Raw genomic sequence first — 24020 nt, forward strand, 5'->3', positions numbered from 1 at the left:
TCCTTCTTGTAGAGATAAAGGGGCATATTTCTACTCTGTTTGCGCTGAATGTGCGTCAAAAATTTTGACGCACATTTGTCACAAACCGTGCACCATATTTAAACTTTGACGCCCGAGCTGGCGGACGTCAAAATTCCTCTGTGTGCGTCATTTTTGGGATGCGGGAAACTGCCTTGCGTTAATGACATGCAATGTAAGCTTCCCCGCCCAAAAAATGACTTTAAGGCCTGTGTGCCTTATTTACACTCCTGCTTAATTTTGACGCACAGAAGGGGGCGGGCCTTAAAAAATGGCACACAGCCTGATGTGCACCGTTTTTTAACGCCTGGGTGAGGGCAGGCGTTAAGTGACCTGTGGGCTCACTTCCATGGTCTCTGATCATGGAAGCAGTCCAGAGGTGCCCTTCCCTGCCCCCAGGGACACCCCCTGCCACCCTCGCCCGCTCCTGGAGGACACCCATGGATGGGGGTACCCATCCCAGGGAAGTACAGGTAAGTTTAAAAAAAACATTTTTTAAAGTGGCATGGGGGGCCTAATTTGGCCCCCCCCACATGCCCTGGGGACAGAAGTCCCCTGGGCATGGCCGTTGGGCAAGGGGGCATGACTCCTGTCTTTGCAAAGACAGGAGTCATTTCAATGGGGGTTGTGCATCAAAAAATGGCGCAAGTCCTGCTTGAGGCATGATTTTTGCCTCAAACCTGACTTGCACCATTTTTTGACGCACAACCCCCATTTTCTCATATGCCGGCGCTGCCTGGTTTGAGTCATTTTTTTTCACTCTGACCAGTCCGCAGCGCCAGCTAACATAATTCCTTAAATAAGGCGCCCGCATGGCGCGTGGGAATGGCGTTAGCCGGTAGTAACATTTTTAATGCAAACCAGCGCCGTTGCTGGTTTGCGTCAAAAAGTATAAATATGGGCCAAAGTCTTTTTGGTCCTGAAATTTCATGTAACAGGGGGCAAGCTCTATCCAAGCCATTGGAGAGCACTTCTTCACCACAGCCAGAGACTAGCAAGTCAGCAGGGCAACAGCAAGGCAGCAGTTCTTCACAGAAAGCAGACAGCTGAGTCCTTTGAGCAGCCAGGCAGGTCTTCTTGGCAGAATGCAGGTTCTGGTTCTCTTCTCTAGGAAGTGTCTGAGTTCGTAGGGGCAAAGGCCCTGTTTAAATATCCGAATGGGCCTTTGAAGTGGGGGAGACTTCAAAGAGTGGCTTAAAAGTGCACAATGTCCCCTTTCAGTTCAATCCTGTCTGCCAGGGTCCCATTGGGAGTGTGGCAGTCCTTTATGTGAGGGCAGGCTGCTGTCCTTTGACATGCAAGTGTCAGGCCCTCCACCCTCCCAGCCCAGGAAGACATGTTCAAAATGCAGCTGTATGCAAGTGAGGCTGAGTATCCTGTGTTTGGGGTGTTTCTGAGTGAATGCTCAAGGGAGCTGTCACTGAACCTAGCCAGACGTGGATTGTAAGGCTCAGAAGGATTTAAGTGCAGAGAAATGCCCACTTTCTAAAAATGGCATTTCAAAAATAGTGATATTAAATCCAACTTCACAAGTCAGCAGGATTTTGTATTACCATTCTGGCCATACTAAATATGACCTTTCTACTCCTTTTAGATCATAAGTTACCACTTAAACAATCAATGAGGGTACCCTAATGTTAGCCTATGAAAGGAGCAGGCCTCACAGCACTGCAAAAACGAATTTAGGAGTTTTACACTACCAGGACATGTACAATACACAGGTACATCTCCTGCCTTTTGTCTATACAGCACCCTGCACTATGGGTTACCTAGGGCATACTTTAAGGGTAACATATATGTAAAAAAGGGGAGTTTAAGGCTTGGCACAGTACCAGACGGTAAGCACAGGATAATTTGGATTGTATTGTGACGTATCCTGACTAGGATCGTGGTCCCTCCTTGGACAAGGGTGTATACTTCTGCCAACTAGAGGCCCAATTTCTAACACCAGTATACTGACTTGATTTGATTGCCTGGCTGCAACCTGAACAGAAAGTTTTAAGCCACTGTCAGGGGTCCTGAGACTCCGTCCCTGTGTCTTGAGGTTTAGAAAATGTGTTGCCAGTACTGCAGTACTCCCACGGGACACAGATTGGCCCTCCTGTGAGGTACTGTGGGACTCCCATGGGAAGTGCCCTACATGTGGCATCCCCATGGTAATGCAGGACCAAGCAAGCTTCAATAAGTGAAGCTTGTAAAGTCCCACAGTACCATATAGGGCAAGCCTTTGTGGCAATATCACAGAAGTATTGATAAAAAAGTGAACAATAAAAATAAATATGAAAAATAAGGGGGGGTCCCCTGGGGATTGGTTGCCCACAGGGGATTGAGTGCAGGGCCTAGGCACAGGCCAGGCCCTTTGACCAAATTCACAATGGCCACAGTCAAGTCCATGTGCACCCATGTGCAGTGAACACTCCACTATCCATGTTTGAATGCCATGTGCAGCAGAGGTTGGGTGCTTGCAGAGGGGCTCCAACCAACTCCACACTACCCACAGTTAAAGCCCATGCACGATGGGGAGGTTGGCTGTCCACTTGGGCTGACAACAGGGTATGTCCTGAGGTAAGCCCTGCGGCAACACCCCAATGAATACTACCAAAAGCTGTGCTCAGCAGGGGAGTTGGGTGAATACGATAAAAAAATCCCTAGAAACATACTGAAAAAACAAAAGTCAAAGTGATGTTATAGTTAGGTAGGGTAATAAGATTTTACCAATGTAATTTGAGATGTCATCAGTGATCTCATGAGTGATGTAATATGTGAAGTCATAACCAGCACGTAGCAGGGACACAATTTGTAGTTAGCTCAAAAAATTATAACTGGTGAACTTCAGTGTTATTTTTAATTTTTAAAGGTTAGGGGGCATATTTACAAGGAAATTGCACCATGGATGCATCATTTTTGTTTATGCTCCAGTGGCACATTCCTCTCTCCATATTTATAAAGCGACACATTAGGCCCCATGCATCAGTTCTTGTGGGCCTGCGTCAAAAATTACCTAAGTTAGAACCAGCTGTGCCATGCAGTTTATGATGTATACAGGGTAGGCGTTACATCGTAAGTGCACACCTACAACTAGTACAGTGATATTTATGAGTTGTATGAGCGATTAATTTTTACAATGCATTGACTTGAGCCTGAAATTTGCCAAATTTCCTATGCCTCTGTAACTCGGCAATAGGAAATGACACAGCGGCTGTGTAATGGGAATCTGACTAGCTGAAGTCACTTACACTGTAATAAGTTATAAAATCACATCCCCTCAACTAGTAGTAGGGCTACACATGTAACAATCATGTTGTAGGACCTCTTGATCAACCTGGGACCATGACACCTGAGATATTAACATTCAGCACAGCAATGCAATCTGACTCAGTGGACTCCATGTAGGGGACAGGATTGTCAGATATGAATAGAGGAATGGGTTCCCAAGTCCAGCTAAGCGTACTCTGAAGTACAACAGGTAAGTACACACATGAGGTAAGTAACACATAAATTGGCAACATATACTGGTATCCACTCACAGTTGTGTCACTCAATATGTCACACTTAGGTCTCTACATTCACACAAGTAGACTATGCCCATTATAATGTGACACTTAGCAATACTTCATACTTGTTAGCATTACATAGAGAACCAATGTAATGAAGTACAAAGTGACTTTTCCTCCATTTCATTCTATTACATTAGTTCTCACATAGAACTGATGCACCACCCATGTTTTTTGACGTATTGCTGAAGTCGTAATTGCCTTAAGCCCAACTTCAGCAATGCACCATTTTTGGCCCTGATGCAATGCAGCATCCTTTCCACCGGTTTGTTAGACTTTCTGACGCATCTTTTGGATCTTACGCCATGGCACACCAAATTGTAAATACAATGCATCAATGACGTAACCTGTCTTGACGGAGTGCAAACATTTTTGATGCATCGCTGGTTTAGCGCAGTGATGCCTCATTCCTTGTAAATATGCCCTTTAATGATTGTACCATTTCTATGCCTAACTATAAAGCCACTTCAACCTTAGTCTTTCAGAGAATTTCTAGGGTTTTTCAATGTAAGCTAAAATCTTACTGCCCTACTTAAGTATCTCACTTTATTTTTAGATTTTTTCAGTGAGTTTTTTTAGATCTTTTTTACAATAAGGTATGATCTCATTATTATACCAATCTATGACGTCACTTTAACCTTTGTTTTTTTAGGGATTAGGCAAGATAGGTGAGTGTCTGTTAGGATCCTAGACAATGTGGAGAATATAGTCCAGAAACATTGTGTGCATATCATTTAAAACTATTTTGTGCAAAGACTTGCAATAATCACAAGGATCCACATGCATATTTCAGAACATGAATTGTCGTTTCACATACGAGAATCATATTATGCTTACTTAAATTTGGTCTCAGTTTCACACGGTGCTTCCCACGTTTCATTTGTACACATTGTAAGAAAATCTGCAGAGCCTAAGCTGTCCTCTGCTTTCTTTTTTATCCAGTAAAGTGTATTAGCGTCACTGTGATCGTTTTCGTGGCTAATAAATCCTTTGCACTGTAGTGTATATGGCAGTCCTAGAAGAAAAATAAACATGTAAATAAACTATTACTTTAATTGTGATGTCCAGGAAGTTCATAGAACGTTATGCAGAATATGTATGAGGGTCTGAAAACAGTTTTTTGGTCAACTGATACCACTTATTTGGAAGTATACAAAGAAACATGATTGTGAGTGTTAAAAGTTTTTTTTACCAGATTCTGCAACTGACACAGCATTAGCTTAAATTGTTTTTTTCTCTTGGACAAAAAATCCTGTTGCAACTAATTTCTCACCCTAATTTGACTTCAAATAATAAACTCAAACTGTGTTGTTTTTAGGCTCGGCTTTGAGACAGATTTAGCTGTAATACCAGAAAACTGTTTTCCCCCCAAAACCATTCATATATAATGTATATGCCAAGAGTGACATTGAGTCAGTGGGCTTCATCCATTTCTCTGTTAAACTGTCATTCACAATATCCTTCCACTCACCACAGCATACAGCATGGGGCAGCCCACCTTACCCTTTGGTTCTCTTAAATTTGAGTCACTGAATAAAGCATGTGCACTTTGCTCTCAGCCTCCAGAAAATAGTACCTTTCCCTCCAGTGAGAAATCTGAGCGCTTTTTAATTTGAAATATTTTTCAATACTAACATAAAATAGAGGTTGTTGATTTTGTCTTCTTTTTTGGGTATTTAATTAGAGGGCAATTTATTTAAGTGTTTAGGAAAGAAAATGGAGGAAGAACTGCCTCATAGAGGAAAAGACAGTCTATAAAATAGATTTTCATAAAAGGAATGAAAGTGCCCAGGTAGAGGCTTTCTCGAGACAAATAGCTAAAACTGGCAATGCACCCAGTGAGATTTTTAAGCTAGTTCATTACTTTGCATTTCCTGATGCCTTGCAAAAAAAATAATTGCATCGCACTATCTTTGCGACAGTCTCTCTGAGTACTCACATGAGAAGGTGGAGGTCATACACTTAAATTTTGTCAACAGCTCTGAAGCTTTAACGTCTTCACTAGACTCACATCATCAGAGCAAGAGAGATGGTACAGCAGTGGATACTTTTGAAAGCATTTTGCTGGTGGACTCAGAATCTGCTATGTGCAATGCAAGCTCAGAGCCCCCTTTAGATCCATGAACCCCAAGAATCCTAAAACTTGTGGACTCAACAGTCAACAAGGTCAAAATATCTTGGAGAAGCCCCGGCATGGTGTGGAGAAACCTTGCAAAGCAGACAGTGCACATTCCAAGGGTGCTGAGCAGCCCCCCCCCCCCCGGCACTAGCTTTCTGCCAGCCTTTTTATTGGCTGTCCATGATGAAAAGGCTTGAGGAAAGAGGGTTTGTAATCAGTCAGGTGGTTCTGAGTTCAGAACCGGTTTGGCTGGTTGCAAGCCTGACCGCCATTACCCCATTGGGAACAATGTTCCCTGAGGGAACAGCAGTCTCCTGGCAGGTCCGCCCACCAAGGTTGTAATGTGGCGATCATACCACCACAGCAGTCTGACCACCATAGCGAGGCTTTCATTCCTAGGACCGCCAGCCTTGAAATCGGGTCATTAGTGAATATACTCCCATTAGAGAACTTCACTCATCAAACCAGAGATTTCTCTGCATCCCCAAAGTTAAAAAGGCTAGGATGGGCGGCCACTCCTTCTCTCTACTGGCTGCTAAGCTGTAGAATGACCTGCTGAAAGAATTGACAAAGGTTAAAATATAAACCTGGAGGTCTTCCTTTTTATTGAAGTTTAGTACTAGGAATGGTTGTACAATTGGGAGTTCATTTGTTCATTCATGTAAGTGGCATTGTAGCTGCTAGTGATTTAAGAGTTAGGTTAGAGAGTGATATATGCCTATCATAGTAATAATAATAATAATAATAATAATAATAATAATAATAACAATAACAATAAGAACAAAATGCATAGTACAACTAAAAGGTTTCTATATTAAAAAAAAATCACTTCTAAAACAAACACATCAGCAAGCACTTGGTGGCACTGTTTAGATTGTCACATGCTTTGCTTTGTTCTTTTTGGGGCATGTTCTTCCAGTAAAATATAATAAAGAAATAAATCATCTCATCACCTTGCCAAGGCCAGACCTCCTGGCTTTGCCAATGCTTGTTTGCAAGTAGGCTCCCTGTTAAAAAAATCAGTCATAATTTACCTGTGCCCTATTCTGCACCATCAATATGTTTGATTTCCCAACATTCTCATATCTAGAGCACATACATTAATTAGGAATATCTCTGTTTTAGTACAAAGGCTGCATACAGCAAAGCTCGTAACAGTGAGAAGTAATTGCATCTTTTTGTATCTGGGTTATGTTGTCTTCAGCTGAGCAATAATGCTGTCATTTATCAAGTTAATGTATAGAGACTGGAGTTTCAAGAAGAGCAAAAGCAGGGAACCCACTTCCTTCTTCTATCTACTTGGCTAATGGCGAGGCACTCTGATTACAAAACAAATGCACTCATTTAGTGCAGATGCTTACTATCTTAACCATTTCACTACTAGGACTTTTACCACCAAGTGCTGAGCCCTTTTTTGGCTATTTGGGGTAGTTCGCCTTATGTCCACATAAGCTATCCACGTCAATTTTGTGTCCTTTTTTTCCCAACATCCTAAGGTTCTAAGGGTTTCCAGAGTTTGAGGATTCCCTTACAGGGGACCGAGAAATTAGTCAAAATACAGCTAAATATTGTTTTTTTGGTAAAAATGGGAAAAGGTTGCTGCCTATGTATTTGTTAAATGGGCACAAGATATGAAGTTTAGAAGCAGTGGTTATTTGCACATCTCTGAATTAGTGGATACCCATATTAGCATCTGCATTAGAGGACATTTCTCAAAATTACATCTTTCTACATACTGTCTTACATTTAGGAGGTGCAAATGCAGACAAAGACAATTGGTAATAACACTTCTTTTACTATTCTGTGTTTTCCTAAGCCTCCCAATACAAATGGTACTTCACTTGTGTGGGTAGGCCTAGTGCCCACGACAGGAAATGACCCAAAATGCAACATGGACACAGCACATTTTTTATCTAAAAAACTGACCCTTTTTTAGAAATGTGCCCAGATGTGGATTTTGTGCTATAGCTCAAATGGGACTTAGCGAAACGTAGCAAACCTGTACATGTTTGAAAACTAAACACCTAGGGGAATCCAGGATGGGTTGACTTGTTTGACTCTCACCAGCTTCTGTTACCCAGAATTCCTTGCGAACCTCAAAATGTTTCTAAAAAACACATTTTCCTTACGCGTCTGTGATGGAAAGTTCTGGAAATTGCAGAGGGCCCCAAACTTCCTTCCACACAGCATTTCCCCAGGTCTCCCGATAAAAATGGTGCCTCACTTGTGTGGGTACACCTAGTGCCCATGAAAGGAAATGGCTTAAAACACAACATTTATGCAGCACATTCGTCCACCGAAAACTGAAACTCTTTTTCTGATGTGGGTAGCTCTGGATTTTGGAACCCAGCTCAGATGGCACCTAGGGAAACCTAGCCAACCTGCACATGTTTTAAAACTAGACACCTATGGGTATCCAGGGTGAGCGGACTTGTATAGTTCTCCCCACATTTTGTTTTTACCCAGAACTCCTTGCACACCTCAAACTGTGAAAAAAAATAATTTTCCTCATATTTTTGTAATGGAAAGTTTTGGAAACTGTGGGAAGCCACAAAAGTCCTTCCACCCGGCATTCCCCCACATCTCCCGATCAAAATGGTACCTTACTTGTGTTGGAAGACCTAGTGCCCTGGGCAGGAAATGGCCCAAAACACAAAAGTATGCAGCGCATTTTTCCACTGAAATCTGGCCCTCTTTTTCCCACATGAGTAGCTCTAGATTTTGGAACCTATCTCACCCGGCACCTAGGGAAACATAGCCAACTTGTACATTTTTCAATACGAGACACTTACAGGTAGCCAGGTTGAGCTGACTTATGTGGCTGTTCCGATATTTTTATACCCAGAATCCCTTGCAAACCCCAAAGTGTGAGAAAAAAACACATTTCCCTAATATTTTTGTGATGGAACGTTATTGAAACTGTGGGGAGCCACAAACTTCCTACCATTCATCATCCCCCAATGCCTACCAATAATGATGATAGCTCACTTGTGTGGGTAGACTTAGTGCCTGCGACAGGAAATGGCCCAAAACACAACATGCATGCAGCGCATTTTTCCACTGAAAACTGACCCTCTTCAGTTCCAATTTCAACTCTAAGTTTTGGACCCTAGTTCAGCCTGCATGTTGGGGAACCTAGCCAACCTGTACATTTTTTTAAACTAGACACCTAGGGGAATTTAGAACAGTGTGACTTGTGTGGATCCCATTAGGTTTTCTTCCTCACAATGCCCTGCAAACCTCAAACATTTCCTGAAATTACCTTTTTTCCTTCTATTTCTGTGATGGAAACTTCCAGAATCTGCAGGAATCCACAAAATTCCTTCCATCCAGCACTTCCTCATCTGTGCCAATGAAAATGCTGTCCCATCTGCGTGGCTGGGCCTAGTGCTATGTCAGGAACAGATCAAAGCAAGGAGAATGAGAGCGCTTGCCTGGAGACTCCTATTGACCTCATTTGGATCACTTCCTGTCGTTGGCACTAGGCCCAGCCACATAAGTGGGGCAAAGTTTTTATCGCCACAGGTGGGGCAATGCTTGGTGGTAGGAATTCTATGGATTCCTTGCTGATTCCAGAAGTTTCCATCACAGAAATTTAGGGAAAATGCATGACTTCAGGCAAAATTGGAGTTTTGCAGGACATTGTGGGTAAGAAAATGGTGTGAGGAGCGTTTGAAGCACACCACTCTGGACTTCCCCACCCGTCTACTTTTCAGAAGTGACTGGGTCTGGTAGGTCTTTCGAGGTAGTAGCCTACCCAAGCCTAAAAAGTGCAGCAGCTCACCATTGCAAGTGGGGAGATATTGTAAGTCAGCCAAGCTCTGCTGGCCCATATGCGAAATCAACACTCAAAAGAGTCAAATCTCCTTTTCTTTGCCCCATTTTGGGGGTGGGGCGCATTGCCATGCCCATAATGGCCAGCCCCACCCCTATTAGTCCCTGGTGCCTAGTAGGCTTTCTGCCCACTGAGGGGCAAACTGGGGCTATTGCTCTGCATTCCAGGTGAGCAGATTGGGGGCTATTGTGTCCATCTGCCCTCCAATGGGAGCAGAAACACTGTGTATGTGTTATTTGAGGGCGGGGGCATTGCCATGCCCATACTGGACAAACCTCACCCTACACCAATTAAAAAAAATCCCTGGTGCCAAGTGGGCAGAAAGACTGTGCTCATTTTCTTTATGATGGGTGCATTGACAGGGCCAACATGGCCAGCCCTCTGCCCTACACATATAAAAAAAATACTCCCTGGGGTGCTAGTGGGCTTTCTGCCGCACCTGGGGGGGGGAGGGCTGAAAGACTGTGCCCATTTTTTGGGGGTGGGGCATTGACAGGGCCATCATAACCCACCCCACCCCAACACTAATAGACTAATAATAAAAAAGATTCCCTGGTGTGCTAGTGGGCTTTCTGCTATCTGGGGGGCAGAGCACAGGCTACTGCCCCATCTGCCCCCCGGTGAGGCAGAAAGACAGAATAGTAGCCCAAAAAATACTGGGAGCAAAAGTCTAGTGGAGAAGATCCCTGCCTGGGGTTCACCCTGCTGCAATAATCCCCAAGCAGGGATCCGCTAGGGAAGGGTACCATATGAAGCCGATCGGATCATTTCATTTTCATTTAAATGAATTCAGCCAGCAGCACGCACTGTTTGTCTGTTCAATGAAAACAAAGAAACAGCATCAGGAATTGAGGAAGCTCTCCCCCAGCTCCTAAGGCTGTTTCTTTGTAAAAGAAACCCCTCTGGTGCCTGCACCAGAGATATTTCAAGTACTATGTGTGCGGATGGCCAGAAGCTGTGTGACACACATGAGCACACTAGTGTCGGAGGTCTCCTGGCCGTCTGACGAACAAAATTGGTTAACAGCTCCTGACCCGGAGAGAGCATAACAGTAAAAGATGGTGTGAAATCAAACCACTGATCTGTATTTTACAGTAACATAATATTATGAGACAACACTGTATTCCTGGCATGCACTGTGTTTAGTCATATAAACCAACAGTGATTCCCTCTGAGGAAGTTATGAACCTATGCTTCCCTGCCACCATAATTTGGTCTACACATTTGTATATAAATACGGATTTTGCATATCTATCAGTGGTATACAAACAAACATACATGACAAAAGTGCTCCACAATAACAGCACACTACTGGTGAATAGTGACAATAGTGACTATTAGTGCGCTAGTGCCATTTATTAACAGAAGGGACAGCTAAAACAACAATGTGGATTGGTAATAATTTCACTTGTTGAAAAGAAGAAAAGACTACTCACTTTAGAGTACAGATGTACAACATTAGAATTTCTATTTTACTGTAGGAAGGCCAGGCTTTCCTTCAAATGGGTGCTTGGTATGGTGCCTGGGCTTCTCCACACCCATGCCCAAAGTGACATTGTGGGACACGCAAAGTAGGCACCAATTCCTGAGTTGAACGTCTCAACAGAAGCTCTTTGTATGTATATCCTACCTGTACACACATTTACATAGCGCAATGTCCCCATGGAAAGGAGAGTTCTCAATCTTCACTTTACACTTTACACAGATTCAATTAGTATTACTTTTATAGACAAATGGAAAAAATTGTCAGGTGCTCCCCTAACCCCTTTGACATGGAGGAATGCAAAAAAATATTGGATTCTAAATACTGTGTGATATGAATATTGTGTCTAAAATATTGTGAATTCCAAAATGTTGTGGTACAGAATATCCTAGAACAGAATATCGGGTTTTAATATATGACACCTTTTTAAGGACAATGTTGCGTTTAATACCGTTTACTTTAATAGTTGTAATAAAAATGGTTGTTTTATCAATGTAATACATATTAGTTGTTACATTCATTTTGCATGTTAGTACAATTATGTTTATTTTTTAATTTAGTTTGTAATATTAAATGTGTCATTTTAATATTCTAGATAATTAGGAATTCATAATATAGTAGCCGGCTGTTGGGTTTGCAGGGGAACAGGGTGGAAAGTTAATTAAATCAGAACTATTTTATTTTATTAATGATTATTTTTAATAAATACATATTTGATTATTCAATATGGTAATTGTTTCATTGTTATTTTGCTTATTTAAGTTTAATTTGTAAATTTTAATTTATATTTTAATTTTTTACCTAATGCTAATGATTCTTTTTTTATCATTGGTTTGTTGGGTTTGCACAGGAACATGATGAAAGGGTAAAAAACATCTTAATTAATTTAAGTTATATGTAAATAATTGTTCACTTTAAATGAAATATTTTAATTGATTAATATTTTTAATTTCTTATTTTTAATTATTTTTTAATTTATTTATGTTTATTTTTTAAATCATAATGCTTATTTACCTTTTTATACTTTTGTTAATTATATTTTGGTCGAGTGTGGTTGGGTTCCTAGGAGAATAATGTAAGATATTGAAATTATATATTTTGCATAGCAGTTAATCTTAATTATAATATAATCGATAATTATGTATATTGGTAATTGTTCATTTATCACGTAATGTACTTGTTTTATTTAAACTATTTATTACTTTATTGCTACATGTTTTAATAATACTTGAAAAATGCATTTCTTTATTTTATTTCTTGCATTCAAGTAATATCTTCATGTTAATTATTTTTATATTTTTTATTGTTTGGGTGTTTGTGCTTTTTGGGTTGTGGGAGAAGTAAAGTTAAATTTACTTAACCCCTTAGATGCTGGGCCTTTCCCTCTCCCCGTGCTAAGCCCTTTTTTGGCTATTTGGGGTAATTGCACGCTTAGGCCTTCATAACTTTGTCCACATAAACTATCCATGCCAAATTTGTGTCCTTTTTTCCCAACATCCTAGAGATTTTATAGGTACCCAGAGTTTGTGCGTTCCCCTGGATCAGGCCAAGAAATTAGCCAAAATACAGCTAAAATTTTGTTTTTTCCAGAACAATGGGAAAAAAGGGCCGCAGAAGAAAGCATGTGTTTTTTTCCCTGAAAATGGCATCAACAAAGGGTTTGTGGTGCTAAAATCACCATCTTCCCACCTTTTAGGAACAGGCAGACTTGAATCAGATAACTACAATTTTCAACACAATTATGGCATTTTACTTGGACATACCCCATTGTTACTATTTTTTGTGCTTTCAGCCTCCTTCCAGTTAGTGACAGAAATGGGTATGAAACCAATGCTGGATCCCGGACAGCTAAACATTTCTGAACAGTAGACAAAATTATGAATTCAGCAAGGGGTCATTTGTGTAGACCCTACAAGGTTTTCTACAGAAAGTAACAGCTAAAATCAAAATATATTGAAATTTAGGTAAAAAAAGAGCCATTTCCGGCCACGTTTTCTTCTATAACTTTTTCCAGCTATGGCAGATTTTTTAAAGCAATATACCTTTATGTCTGCTGGACTCTTCAGGTTGCGTGGATATATAGGGCTTATAGGTTCATCAAGAACGCAGGTATCCAGAGACAATAAATGAGCTGCACCTTGCAATGGGTTTTCATTGTATACCGGGCACCCAATTCATTTGGTGAAATATAAAGACTGAAAAATAGGCATCAAGGAAACCTTTGTATTTTCAAAATGGCCACAAGATAAGGTGTTTAGAAGCAGTGGTTATTTGCACATCTCTGAATTCCGGGGTCCCCATACTAGCATGTGAATTACAGGGCATTTCTCAAATAGTTTTCTTTTTTACACACTGTCTTACATTTGGAAGGACAAAATGTAGAGAAACACAAGGGGCAATAACACTTGTTCTGCTATTCTGTGTTTCCCCAAGACTCCCAATAAAAATGATACCTCACTTGTGTGAGGAAAAGCAACATGGGCACATCACATTTTTACATTGAAATTTTGCGTGTTTTTGGAAAGTGCCTCGCTGTGGTCTTTGGCCTCTAGCTCAGCTGGCACCTAGGAAACCTACCAAACATGTGCATTTTTAAAAACTGGACACCTAGGGGAATATAGGATGGGGTAACTTGCGGGGCTCTCACCAGGTTCTGTTACCCAGAATCCTTTGCAAACCTCAGAATTTGGCAAATAAAACACTTTTCCCTCACATTTCGGTGCTGCAAAGTTCTGGAATCTGAGAGGAGCCACAAAAGTCCTTCCACCTAGCATTCCCCCAAGTCTCCCGATAACAATAGTACCTCAATTGTGTGGGTAAGCCTAGTGCCCGCAACAGGAAATGCCCCAAAATACATTGTGGACACATCACATTTTTCCAATGAAAACGGACGTGTTTTTTGCAAAGTGCCTAGCTGTAGATTTTGGCATATAGCTCAGCCCGCACCTAGGAAAACCTAGAAAACCTATACATTTTTTAAAATCTAGACACCTAGGGGAATTCAGAATGGGGTGACTTGTGGGGCTCCCACCAGGTTCTGTTACCCAGAATCCTTTGTAAACCTTAAAATTTGGCAAAAAAAATGTTTTTCCTCAGATTTCGGTGATGCAAAGTTCTGGAATCTGGAGGAGCCACAAATGTTCTGCCACCCAACATTCCCACAAGTCTCCTGATAAAAATGGTACCTCACTTGTGTTGGTAGACCCAGTGCCCGTGACAGTAAATGCCCCAAAATGCAACATGGACACATCACATTTTTACATTGAAAACTGACGTGTTTTTTTGGAGAGTGCGTAGCTGTGGATTTTGGTCTCTAACTCAGCTGGTACCTAGAAAAACCTACCAAAACGGTGCATTTTTTTTTAAACTAGACACTTAGGGGAACGCAGGATATGATAACTTGTGGCGCTCTCACCAGGTTCTGTTACCCAGAATCCTTTGCAAACCTCAATATTGGGCGAAAACCCCCACTTTTTCCTCACATTCCGTGATAGAAAGTTCTGGATTCTGAGAAGAGCCACACATTTCCTTCCACCCAGTACTCCCTTAAGTCTCCTGATAAAAATGGTACCTCACTTGTGTGGGTAGGCCTAGTGCCCGTGTCAGGAATGGATCACACAACGGTCAATGTTGGTCCTTACATGAGGGCAACTGTTGACCCTGGGGTGATCCATTCCTGACACAAGCACTAGGTACAGGCAGTCCGGTGGGTAGCGTTTTTATCCGGACAGGTGGGGAAACACTGTGTGGTATAAATGTTGTGGATCCCAGCATATTCCTGTAGTTTGTGTGACAAAAATGCAACAAAAATATAATTTTTATTCAACATTTCAGCTTTGCAGGGTATTCAGGATAAGAAAACTTGGGGGAATCCACACAAGTCACACCTCTGTGGACTCGCCCGGATGTCTAGTTTCCAGAATGTCTGGGTTTGGTAGGTTTCCCTATATGGCTGCCGAGTGCATGACCAAAAACGCAGGTGCATACCTTACAAAACCAGGTTGTTTTGTGATAGATAATTTTGATGTCTTCACAATACGATTTGGACGGTGGAATTTGAGGCTGAACTAAAATGGGGTGCTGCCAAGAGAGCACTCTCTCTGTGCTTGCCACCGCATGCACTTGCTCTCTGGGTTGGGCTAACCCGCTATTGTCCCGCTCCACAGACTGTGCTTGTGAAGTGAAAGCAGGACTGTCCTCATCACCTCCCTCGTAATCACTGGAAGAGGAGTTATTGAATGTGACTCCTCCGACTGAAAAATCACTCCCACAGTCTGCACCATTGTCCTGTCCCTCAGATGCTGTCTCAGTAGCTGCTGTCTCAGTCTCTGATCTTACGTCAGAGCTGTCCTCTATAACCCGAGTTAGGGCTTGAGCAGCAGTCATCCAATGAGATGCCATCTCTGCTACTGGCTGAACTATCGCTCTAAAACACTAGCCTACGTAGACAGTCACAAAATTGCTGGTGTGTGTGATACCTGCAACAGTAGAGGTCACCTTACCTTCACGTCTTCCCTCAAACACATGTTCTCTCAAGACACTCAAAAAAAACAAAAAAGACACACTATTACTTCACCTTGTCACATACCAATCGTCAAGGCCTTTAGCGGCTCTAGCACCCAGTCCAAGAATCATTATTGGTTCTCGCACTCCCATCACCTCCTCCTCCGATTCCCTCACTACCACCCCGCAAAAGTGTATTTCATCTCTCCATAGCCCACCTCGCACACACATTTCATTTGTATTATAGCGCAGGTAATGGCTGGTTTTACTAATCCACTCAGCTATTCACATATAATACAGTTTTGATCTTTGCAGTAGGAATCTAAACCTTCTGCGCTACTTTATGGCATCGAAACTGCCACTAGACACAAGTCAGATCCTTTTCTAGCAGAAACATAATCAAAAGAGTTACTTTAATTTTTTATTGCTGCCTAAAAGCTACAGTTGAAACGCGACAGTTGAAGTATGTGCATTGCTTTAAGGACGCAAGCTGCAACTGCAAGAGAACTGGTAGTGAATATATATATATATATATATATATATATATATATATATATATATATATATATATATGTAAAGAGATCACTTTTAGATGTGGGTGTGGTTTCCGATCGCAGCCCCTAGGGAAACCCCACATACGTTGATAAAGTGATCGCTATCTATAGACATATATATATATATATATATATATATATATATATAAATATATACATATCTATATATAGATATATCTATCTTTATGGATAGATATATCTGTATTTAGATATATATATATATCTACAGAGATATGTCTATATATAGATCTATATATACCTATATAGATCTATATATTTTTTTAACAGCTGTATGGTTTCGTTGGGGGCCATAGTGGTCCCCAGGGAAACCATACAACTGTGGGGGGGGGCGTGGCTGGCCCATTTTCCGAGGGGCCCGACTCTCCCCAAGTGAAATCCCTGGCGCCTAATTGAGGTTTCCTGGCCCTCGATTGAAACCCATTCAGGAAGGCCTTGTTTGAAAGTGGAGAATCCCCCCTTTCAAACGAGGCCTTCTGGAACATTGGGAAGGCCTGTCACCGTTTAGGCCTGTTATTTTAATTTAAAAAAAATTCTCTGGTGCGACGCATCGGAGGATTTTTTAACCCCCTCCCTTGTGTTGGCCACTGGTCATGACCCGAACCAGGGAGGTAGTGTGCCGACACCCGTGCTGAAGAGGTTAATTATTTGAAACTATTTTTGTATATTTTAAGCATTTTTAAGTTTATGCTGTATGCATGTTTTATCAAATATGATTTAATGATTTATTGTTGTTCAGTATTTAAAAGTTCAATGGTATATGTAATACTTCAGAAGTTCAACACTTTCTATACCACCAAACTCCAACACTTTTCCTACTGTTGCTTAGACTGGAATGTGAACAGTAATCTAACCCCTCCGAAGTCCAACCTTTTCCTTACTGTTGCTTACACTAAAGAGGGAACAGTAAATCTAACCCCTTCAAAGTTCAACACATACCCTACTGTTGTTTAGACTAGACCAGGATTATTGAAAATAACATCTATGAAGTCCAACACATTTCCTGGTGTTGCATTCATTGGAGTGGCAATAGTAAATATAACCTCTTTAAAGTCCAATCCTTTTTCCACTGTTGGCAAGAATCCTGTTGGAGTAGCAAATATAACCCCTATTAATCTCAACACTTTTCCTACTTTTGCGTAGATTGGAGTTGGAATAGTAAATGTAACCCTCCGAAGTCCAAAACTTTCCCTACTATTGACTAGATTGGAGTGGGAATAGTAAATCTAAAACCTTTGAAGTCTAACAGCTTCCCTAATGTTGTCTAGAGTGGATTTATGTTGTCTTCTATATTGTTGTTTAATTTTAATTCTGTTTATTTTTTATATTGTTTTTTTAAATGTTTATGTTTTTATATTTATTATATTGCATTGATTAATATATTAATCTACAATTTTTATTTTTCTTACATATTGCTGTGATTTTTAAAAATATATGTGTGTATGTTATTTGAATATTTAGTGTAATTTATTGATTTATTTAAAAAATATTTAGCTATTTTCAGATTTTTTAAAGTGTACATATATATGTATATTGTTGGAAAATGGGCTATTGGTAAGGGCAGGTAGGTACCTACACTTAGCAACAGGCCACTAACCTCCACTAAGGTCCAGTTAGGTCTCAGTAAATTAAACCCAGCTCAACCCTTGGTAGCTTGGCAACGAGCGTCAAGGCTTAACTTAGGAGACAGAGTGTAAAGCATTCAAATATCACAAAACAGTAATTAAATAAAACACAGGAAACAGTTTAAAAATCCAAAACCAATTTATAAAAATATATTATATTTTTATCTTTAAAATGACACCAAAACGAATAAAATCGGATAAGGGGAACCGGAGATATGAATTTGTAAACACTTATTATTTTTTTAGTGCCTAGAAACAAAAAGCGCCAATCGGGTCATCTGATTGCACCTCGACCGGGGCAAAGTCAAAGTTTAAGGCCGACCGCGATGGAGCCCTGCTCGGCTACAGGCCGCGGGAGGCCTCGGTTAAAAGTTTACCTTCACACTTAGTCTTTTTTTCGAAGATTTTCTTCAGCGGGACGAACCTGCCAGTCCAATCCGACCTCCTGGAGCTCTTCTACGGATACGCGATGCTGGAATCCTCGGTGGAGATTTTTACCTTCGGACTTAGTAGTTTTTTCGAGGTGAAAATCTTTCGACCGGGGTAAACCTGGATCTTGATCTGACGTCCATGGAGCTCTCCTCGGATACGCTGGCTGGGTGGTCCCGGTCAACTTTTTACCTTCGGACTATGGGGGTTATTCCAACTTTGAAGGAGGTGGTAATCCGTCCCAAATGTGACGGATTTACCACCAGCCGTATTATGAGTTCCATAGGATATAATGGACTCGTAATACGGCTGGTGGTATATCCGTCACTTTACCGTCACTTTTGGGACGGATTACCACTTCCTCCAAAGTTGGAATAACCCCCTTAGTCTCTTTTTCGGAGGTTTTCTTTACCGAGACGAGCCAGCAAATCAGGCCGGGTCGCGGTTGAGGCAAGCCGGCTAGAGTTGCCGCGGCGGATCGGTTCCTCTATGGAGCTTTTTTTTCAAAGTTCTCTAAACTTCTCCAAACATCTGGGGCTTCTCCCAGATGTCCTTTTAAGGTTCTTTTGAGGTCCACAGCTCACCCCATGGGTCCAGAAGTTCTGAGATGGTCCTTGGGGGGTGCGGACTACTACTCCCAGAATGCACCTGGCGCAAACTCCTTTTTGGCCACTGGACAGTGGTCAGCTGGTCGCTTTCTTCAGGAGTTGGTGCAGGGGACTCTGGTTAGCAATTTTTCACCTGTAGCAAACAGGGAGTCCCTCCTTGAACCAGATGAAGCCAGGCAAAGTCCTTCTTGTGGTGAAGCCCAAGTGTGCAGCTGGTGCAGTCCTTCTGAGTGCAGGTTCCAGGTGCAGGCCAGGGGTCCAGCAGGGCAGTCCTTCTTCTTCTGTTGTTCTTCCTTGTTGGATGTGGTAGGGAACTGAGGTGTGGGTGCAGGTCTGCCAGTTTTATCCTTGCTCCTGGGTGAAAAGCAGGCAGGTCCTGGTTCTCCAATCAGGTGCAGGGTCCTTCCCCCTGTGATGACCACTTCCTGTGAAGTGTGGCAAACATCAATCCCAGGAGACAACATTCTCCAAATATCCATCATGGCTGAATCTGATTTTTGGAGGTTACATCTGGCTGAGCCCACCCACTGGTGTGGCTAAAAATCATAAACACACCCCTCTCCTGCCCTCTCCTAATCTAATCAAGGGGGCACCTAGTTGTCTGGGATTGCAGGATGTGGGGGTGTTGCTGGTTGCTCCAAATGTCCTTCTCTGCCTTTGAAGACCAGTTTGGCAGCCCTCCCCCTTCCTGCCTCACCATCTGCTGAGGGGAGATTCCTTCCCACAGGCACATTCCTTTGTGTGAAGCCAGGCCACTTCACACCTCATCAAGGCAGCTTGGCCAAGCTGCTAGTGGCTGGCCAATCAGAGCACAGTAGCAAAAACAATACAGGGCTGAAATTGGCAACTTTTCAGGTAAAGTTTAAAACTCTTCACCTGAACAAGTTATATTAAATCCAACAACTGGAAGTTGTGGTATTTATTACAACAATTAATTTGATACCAAACTCTTGTTATGCATCATTTAAGGAGACTTTAAAAATTAAAATAAAGTCTCCCAATTCTAGCCTATGAAGGCCATTTACTACAATGAGGGAAAAACGAATTTGGCTGTTTTTACCTCACCAGGGCTTATAAAACTATTTTTATAAAGTCCCTGCTTATAGTTACATGGCACCCAGCCCTAGGGGCACATAGGGCACACCTTAGGGGTGACTTATATGTAAAAATAAGGTAGTTTAAGACTTTGGAACTACTTTTAATTTCAAAGTCGAATTTGCATATAACTTTAATTTGAAAGCAGCCAGCAAGGCAGGCCTGCCTTTAAAATGACACTGGGCACCTCAGCAGTGCACCTATGGGTGCACCACCTATGCTGTGGTCCCTAAACCTACATGCCCTACCATATACTAGGGCCTTATAGGTAGGTTAACTTAGCCAATTATAATTAGCCTAATTTGCATATCCATTTTACACAGAGCACAGGCCCTGGGACAGGTTAGTAGTACCCAGGGCAACATCAGAGTCAGGAAAACACCAGCAAAAAGTGGAAAATGGGGGCAAAAATTTAGGGGGCCTCTGCAATCAGCCCTGTTTTCCCACAAACTCATTCTCCCATGTTACCGTATGGGTAGAGCAGTGCTCATAGTTAGTACGAACACGCATGGCTGTTCGGCACACCCCAGGAACATATGCCCTGGTGCACATTCATGCCTGCTGGGCATGTGAGACGCTTTTGTTAAAGCCACCACAAAGGTGCAAGTGCCCCAATACTGGCCTGCTCTATCAGACTCTGTTCCTACCTTAGAATACATGTACACAAATGTGCACTCCCTGGCAAGTGATGCCAGCTTCATCACCTGTATAGGAAAACCACCCGGTTGCAAGTATGCACCCACTGGCAAGTTGTGGCAGTGTCCTTTAAGCTTATGTCGCCCTGGTTTAGTTAGGCACCTCGAGGACAGCTATACCAAGCTCCCCATAAATATCAGCTCCCATGTGCACATGGGTATGGAGAGCCCCCATGGGCCTTGCTCACTACATATTCAGGTGCCCCTTGACAAGCGTGCCCCTATTAGCAATCCGTTCCAAGTGTGTCATGCATGAAATCCCCCATTGGGTAAGTGTGCACCCACTGGCCTTGTATGCCAGAGTCAGTACCTCTAAAGGCCCCATGTCTTCTGTGCACATCCTGGGCCCCGTCATGGAGAGACCCACACACATTGGTCAATGCCACCTCCCCTGTAGGGGAGAACATGCGCGTGATTCTCCACCTGCCCATACAGAGGGACAATCCCCATGGCCCAAGGTCTCTAGTTGAGGCCCGGCCAAACCCTTATGGATGTGCCCAACCTCCCGCTTTAGGTAGGGGGCACCCACGTGGGGGTTCTCCCCCACCTGGACAGTGTACACCTTTGTGTCTCCACCCTGCCCTCTGTCTACCACCAGGCCCACTGTTGGGGCCCTCCGGGGAAGGCATAAGGCAGCTCAGAGTTGGCCTCCGCATCATGATTGCCACCCTGAGCCCAGGTGCATTAGCACCGCTCCAGGACTCTTGCATAGGCTTAGGACAGGTTTAACAAGGTATCTTAGGGGGTGGCACACCAAGTGCATGTCCTATTAGTTGCCAAGCTGTACCCGCCCCAATATGTGGTATATCTGTTTCACAAGGTCCTCCTGGGTACAGCACCTCAACCATGTCTCTACCTGCCCCTTCCTACCATAGGAAGAATGGGTGCACCCACTTTCCCACTGCCATAATCATTAACTTTGCTGCCCCGTACACAGCCATTCAGTGCCTTACTGGAGTAAGCAATGAAATCTACCCAGGATTGGTTGGGGAGCTGACTGTCCCTGAATCTTTGGTGATAATTGTCATGGGCCAGTCCAAATTTGGCAATCAAAATATTTTTCTTGGGAGTATATGTGGTCTGGTCCCTAATCTCTAATGATAGTAATGTGTCCCATCCAAGTGTTGGCATGTGTTTCCACAGATCCACCCCCCATTTCTCTTCAGGGACCCTGTGTGTACCTTCAGTGCAACTTCATAAGCAGAACACCACTTATCAATGTAATCTCCCACCACATAACTGGGCATCAATTCCTTGGGTATGTGAACCTTCTTATCTCCTTCAGGTACTGCATGCATGCTGCCACCATTACTGCAGGAATCCGCCTGTGTGGACTTGATTTTCAGCTCTTTTAGTCTCAGTTCATGAGCCCACAAACGTTTATATTCTGTTAAGGCTCTATCAGTGTTAGCAATTACTCTTTCTACAGGGTTATCCTCAAACATTTTGCCTTTCTCCTCCTATTTTTCTGACCCTATTTTTGTTGACATTAGGACTCTGTGCATTTTACCATTGTTAAAGTGCATGTGCTCCCTCCTCTACATCTTGGCATAATTGGTTTACACCTGTCTGGCTTATTTAATTTACCTGTCAGTCCCTTGTAAAGTGGTATAAGGTATACCCAAGGCCTATAAATTAAATACTGCCAGTGGGCCTGCAGTGCAGATTGTGCTACCCACAGGAGTAGTCTTTCAAACTTGTCTCATTCCTGCCACTATAGGACCTGTGTGCGCAGTTTACTGCCACAGTCACTTGACAAGTTAAACTACTTTCCAAGGCCTAATCTCTCTTTTTGCTACACCTATGTCTCCCCTAAAGTAGGCCCTAGATAGCCCAAAGGAGGCAGTGCTGTGCATGCAAAAGTAGAACAAATGTCTTTATGTACTACATGTCCTAGTAGTGAAAAACAGCCTAATTAGGGGCAGATTTAAGAAAAGTGGTGCTGCACTGAGTGCAGCACCACTTTTCTTGCACCAGTTAGCGCCCCCCATACCGCCACCACATGTCTTTATGTACTAAACGTCCTAGTAGTGACAAACAGTCTATTTATGGGGCAGATTTAAGAAAGGTGGCACTGTACCCAGTGCAGCACCACTTTTCGTGCGCCCCTTAGCACACCCTACCGCCACCATGTGTGAGCAGCCATGTTTAGGATTTTTGGAATGGTAGTGAGAAATCCTGCTTATAGGTGTAGGTGGATTTTTTGTTACCATGGTTGAAAAGATACTTTTAGAAAGTGGCCATTTCTCTGTGCTAATAACACTGGTGCTTTTGCAGCCTGACTCCAATCCACATCTGGGGTAGAGTGACAGCTCCACTCGGTGCATACTTACCCGACAGTCATCACAGAGGAGGGGCCGGTATGACGGAAGAGGCATCTGCATACTGATAGTCTTCCTGAGCTGTGGAGAGAGAGGGTCGTTCAAACCTTACATGTGGATAGGCTGTGTCCTGCCCTCACACAATGCACTGATTACCCCCTACTGATTTCTGGAGACAGGGCGGGTTTGAAAGGGTGCTGTGCTTGACATGAAAGGACTTCTTTGAAGTCCCCCCGAACAAAGGCAGTTTTGAGTATAGTAGAATGGGCTTGACCTCTGATTTGGAGAGCACTTTAGGAACTGGGAGTGATCCTCTGTCAGAAGGAGTCATCTAGCTGTCCTGCTACCTGCTGCAGGCTGGCTGGCATAAAGGACTCACTTTATTGCTTTTCTGCTTGGTGCCCTGCTACAAGCCTGTTCTCTGATGCTGGACTATTTAGGCAATGCTGGACTGCAAGGAGGAAACCGTCATTAAGGGCCTTGTTGTGCTGGCCTCCTTGCACAGGGCTGCCTGCCTTGTGTTCCCTCCAGTGTTCTCCCAGGGGCCAGCGTGGGATCAATGTTTATTTGCTGCCCCTGGTCAGGCAACTATAGTACTAGGAGGGTGCTATATTTTTGTGACTTTACTTGAGAACCTTGAGGACTTTAACATGTGGTGGGGGTCCCATCTTTAGTTATCACCTCTGCTACAGTGCCTCAGGAGCATTCCAGTTTCCATCTGTCAACATGACTTGCATGTGGTGAGCTCTATCCTTGATTCCTGGCTCCCTGGGGAAATCAGCATGTGGCCTGAGGAGTTATCCAATCCCATGCTCTGGTTTGGACTGAGCACCAATTGGGGGAAATAGTGGAGTCTGCGCCCATCATTGACGCCCCATTGCTGGCTCTGCACCTTGCGACTCGCCAGCAGGATGCACACACTCTGCGTCAACCCCGCCTTGCCCCCAAGGTGGTGCCTGTATTTTGCCAGATGGGCCCGCTATGGGCACCACTGACACCGCTAGGACACAAAAGGAGAATTGCCCGTACATCCACTGGGCTCCCCGCGCTATCAAGCAAGGATCCTGACATCGGACCAGCGTGGGTCCACTGTAGCTGTCTTGTGTCCCCCCATGAGTGTCTCTGTTCTCCCTCCAAGTGCTGCTGCTGCATTAGAACTCAGC

General features: G+C 43.0%; 1 protein-coding gene across 1 annotated transcript in view; it reads right to left on the reverse strand.

The window, feature by feature from the left end:
• LOC138249532 (interleukin-18 receptor 1-like) overlaps positions 1 to 24020 on the reverse strand; it is a 267639-nt gene that overhangs the window by 200486 nt on the left and 43133 nt on the right. Inside the window, exon 2 of the mRNA XM_069203482.1 lies at positions 4410 to 4587. Coding sequence (XP_069059583.1) covers positions 4410 to 4462 — 53 coding nt within the window. The 5' untranslated portion in view covers positions 4463 to 4587. The remainder of the gene's footprint in view (positions 1 to 4409; positions 4588 to 24020) is intronic.

Source organism: Pleurodeles waltl, chromosome 8 (genome assembly GCF_031143425.1).
Source record: "Pleurodeles waltl isolate 20211129_DDA chromosome 8, aPleWal1.hap1.20221129, whole genome shotgun sequence".
Taxonomy (NCBI): domain Eukaryota; kingdom Metazoa; phylum Chordata; class Amphibia; order Caudata; family Salamandridae; genus Pleurodeles; species Pleurodeles waltl.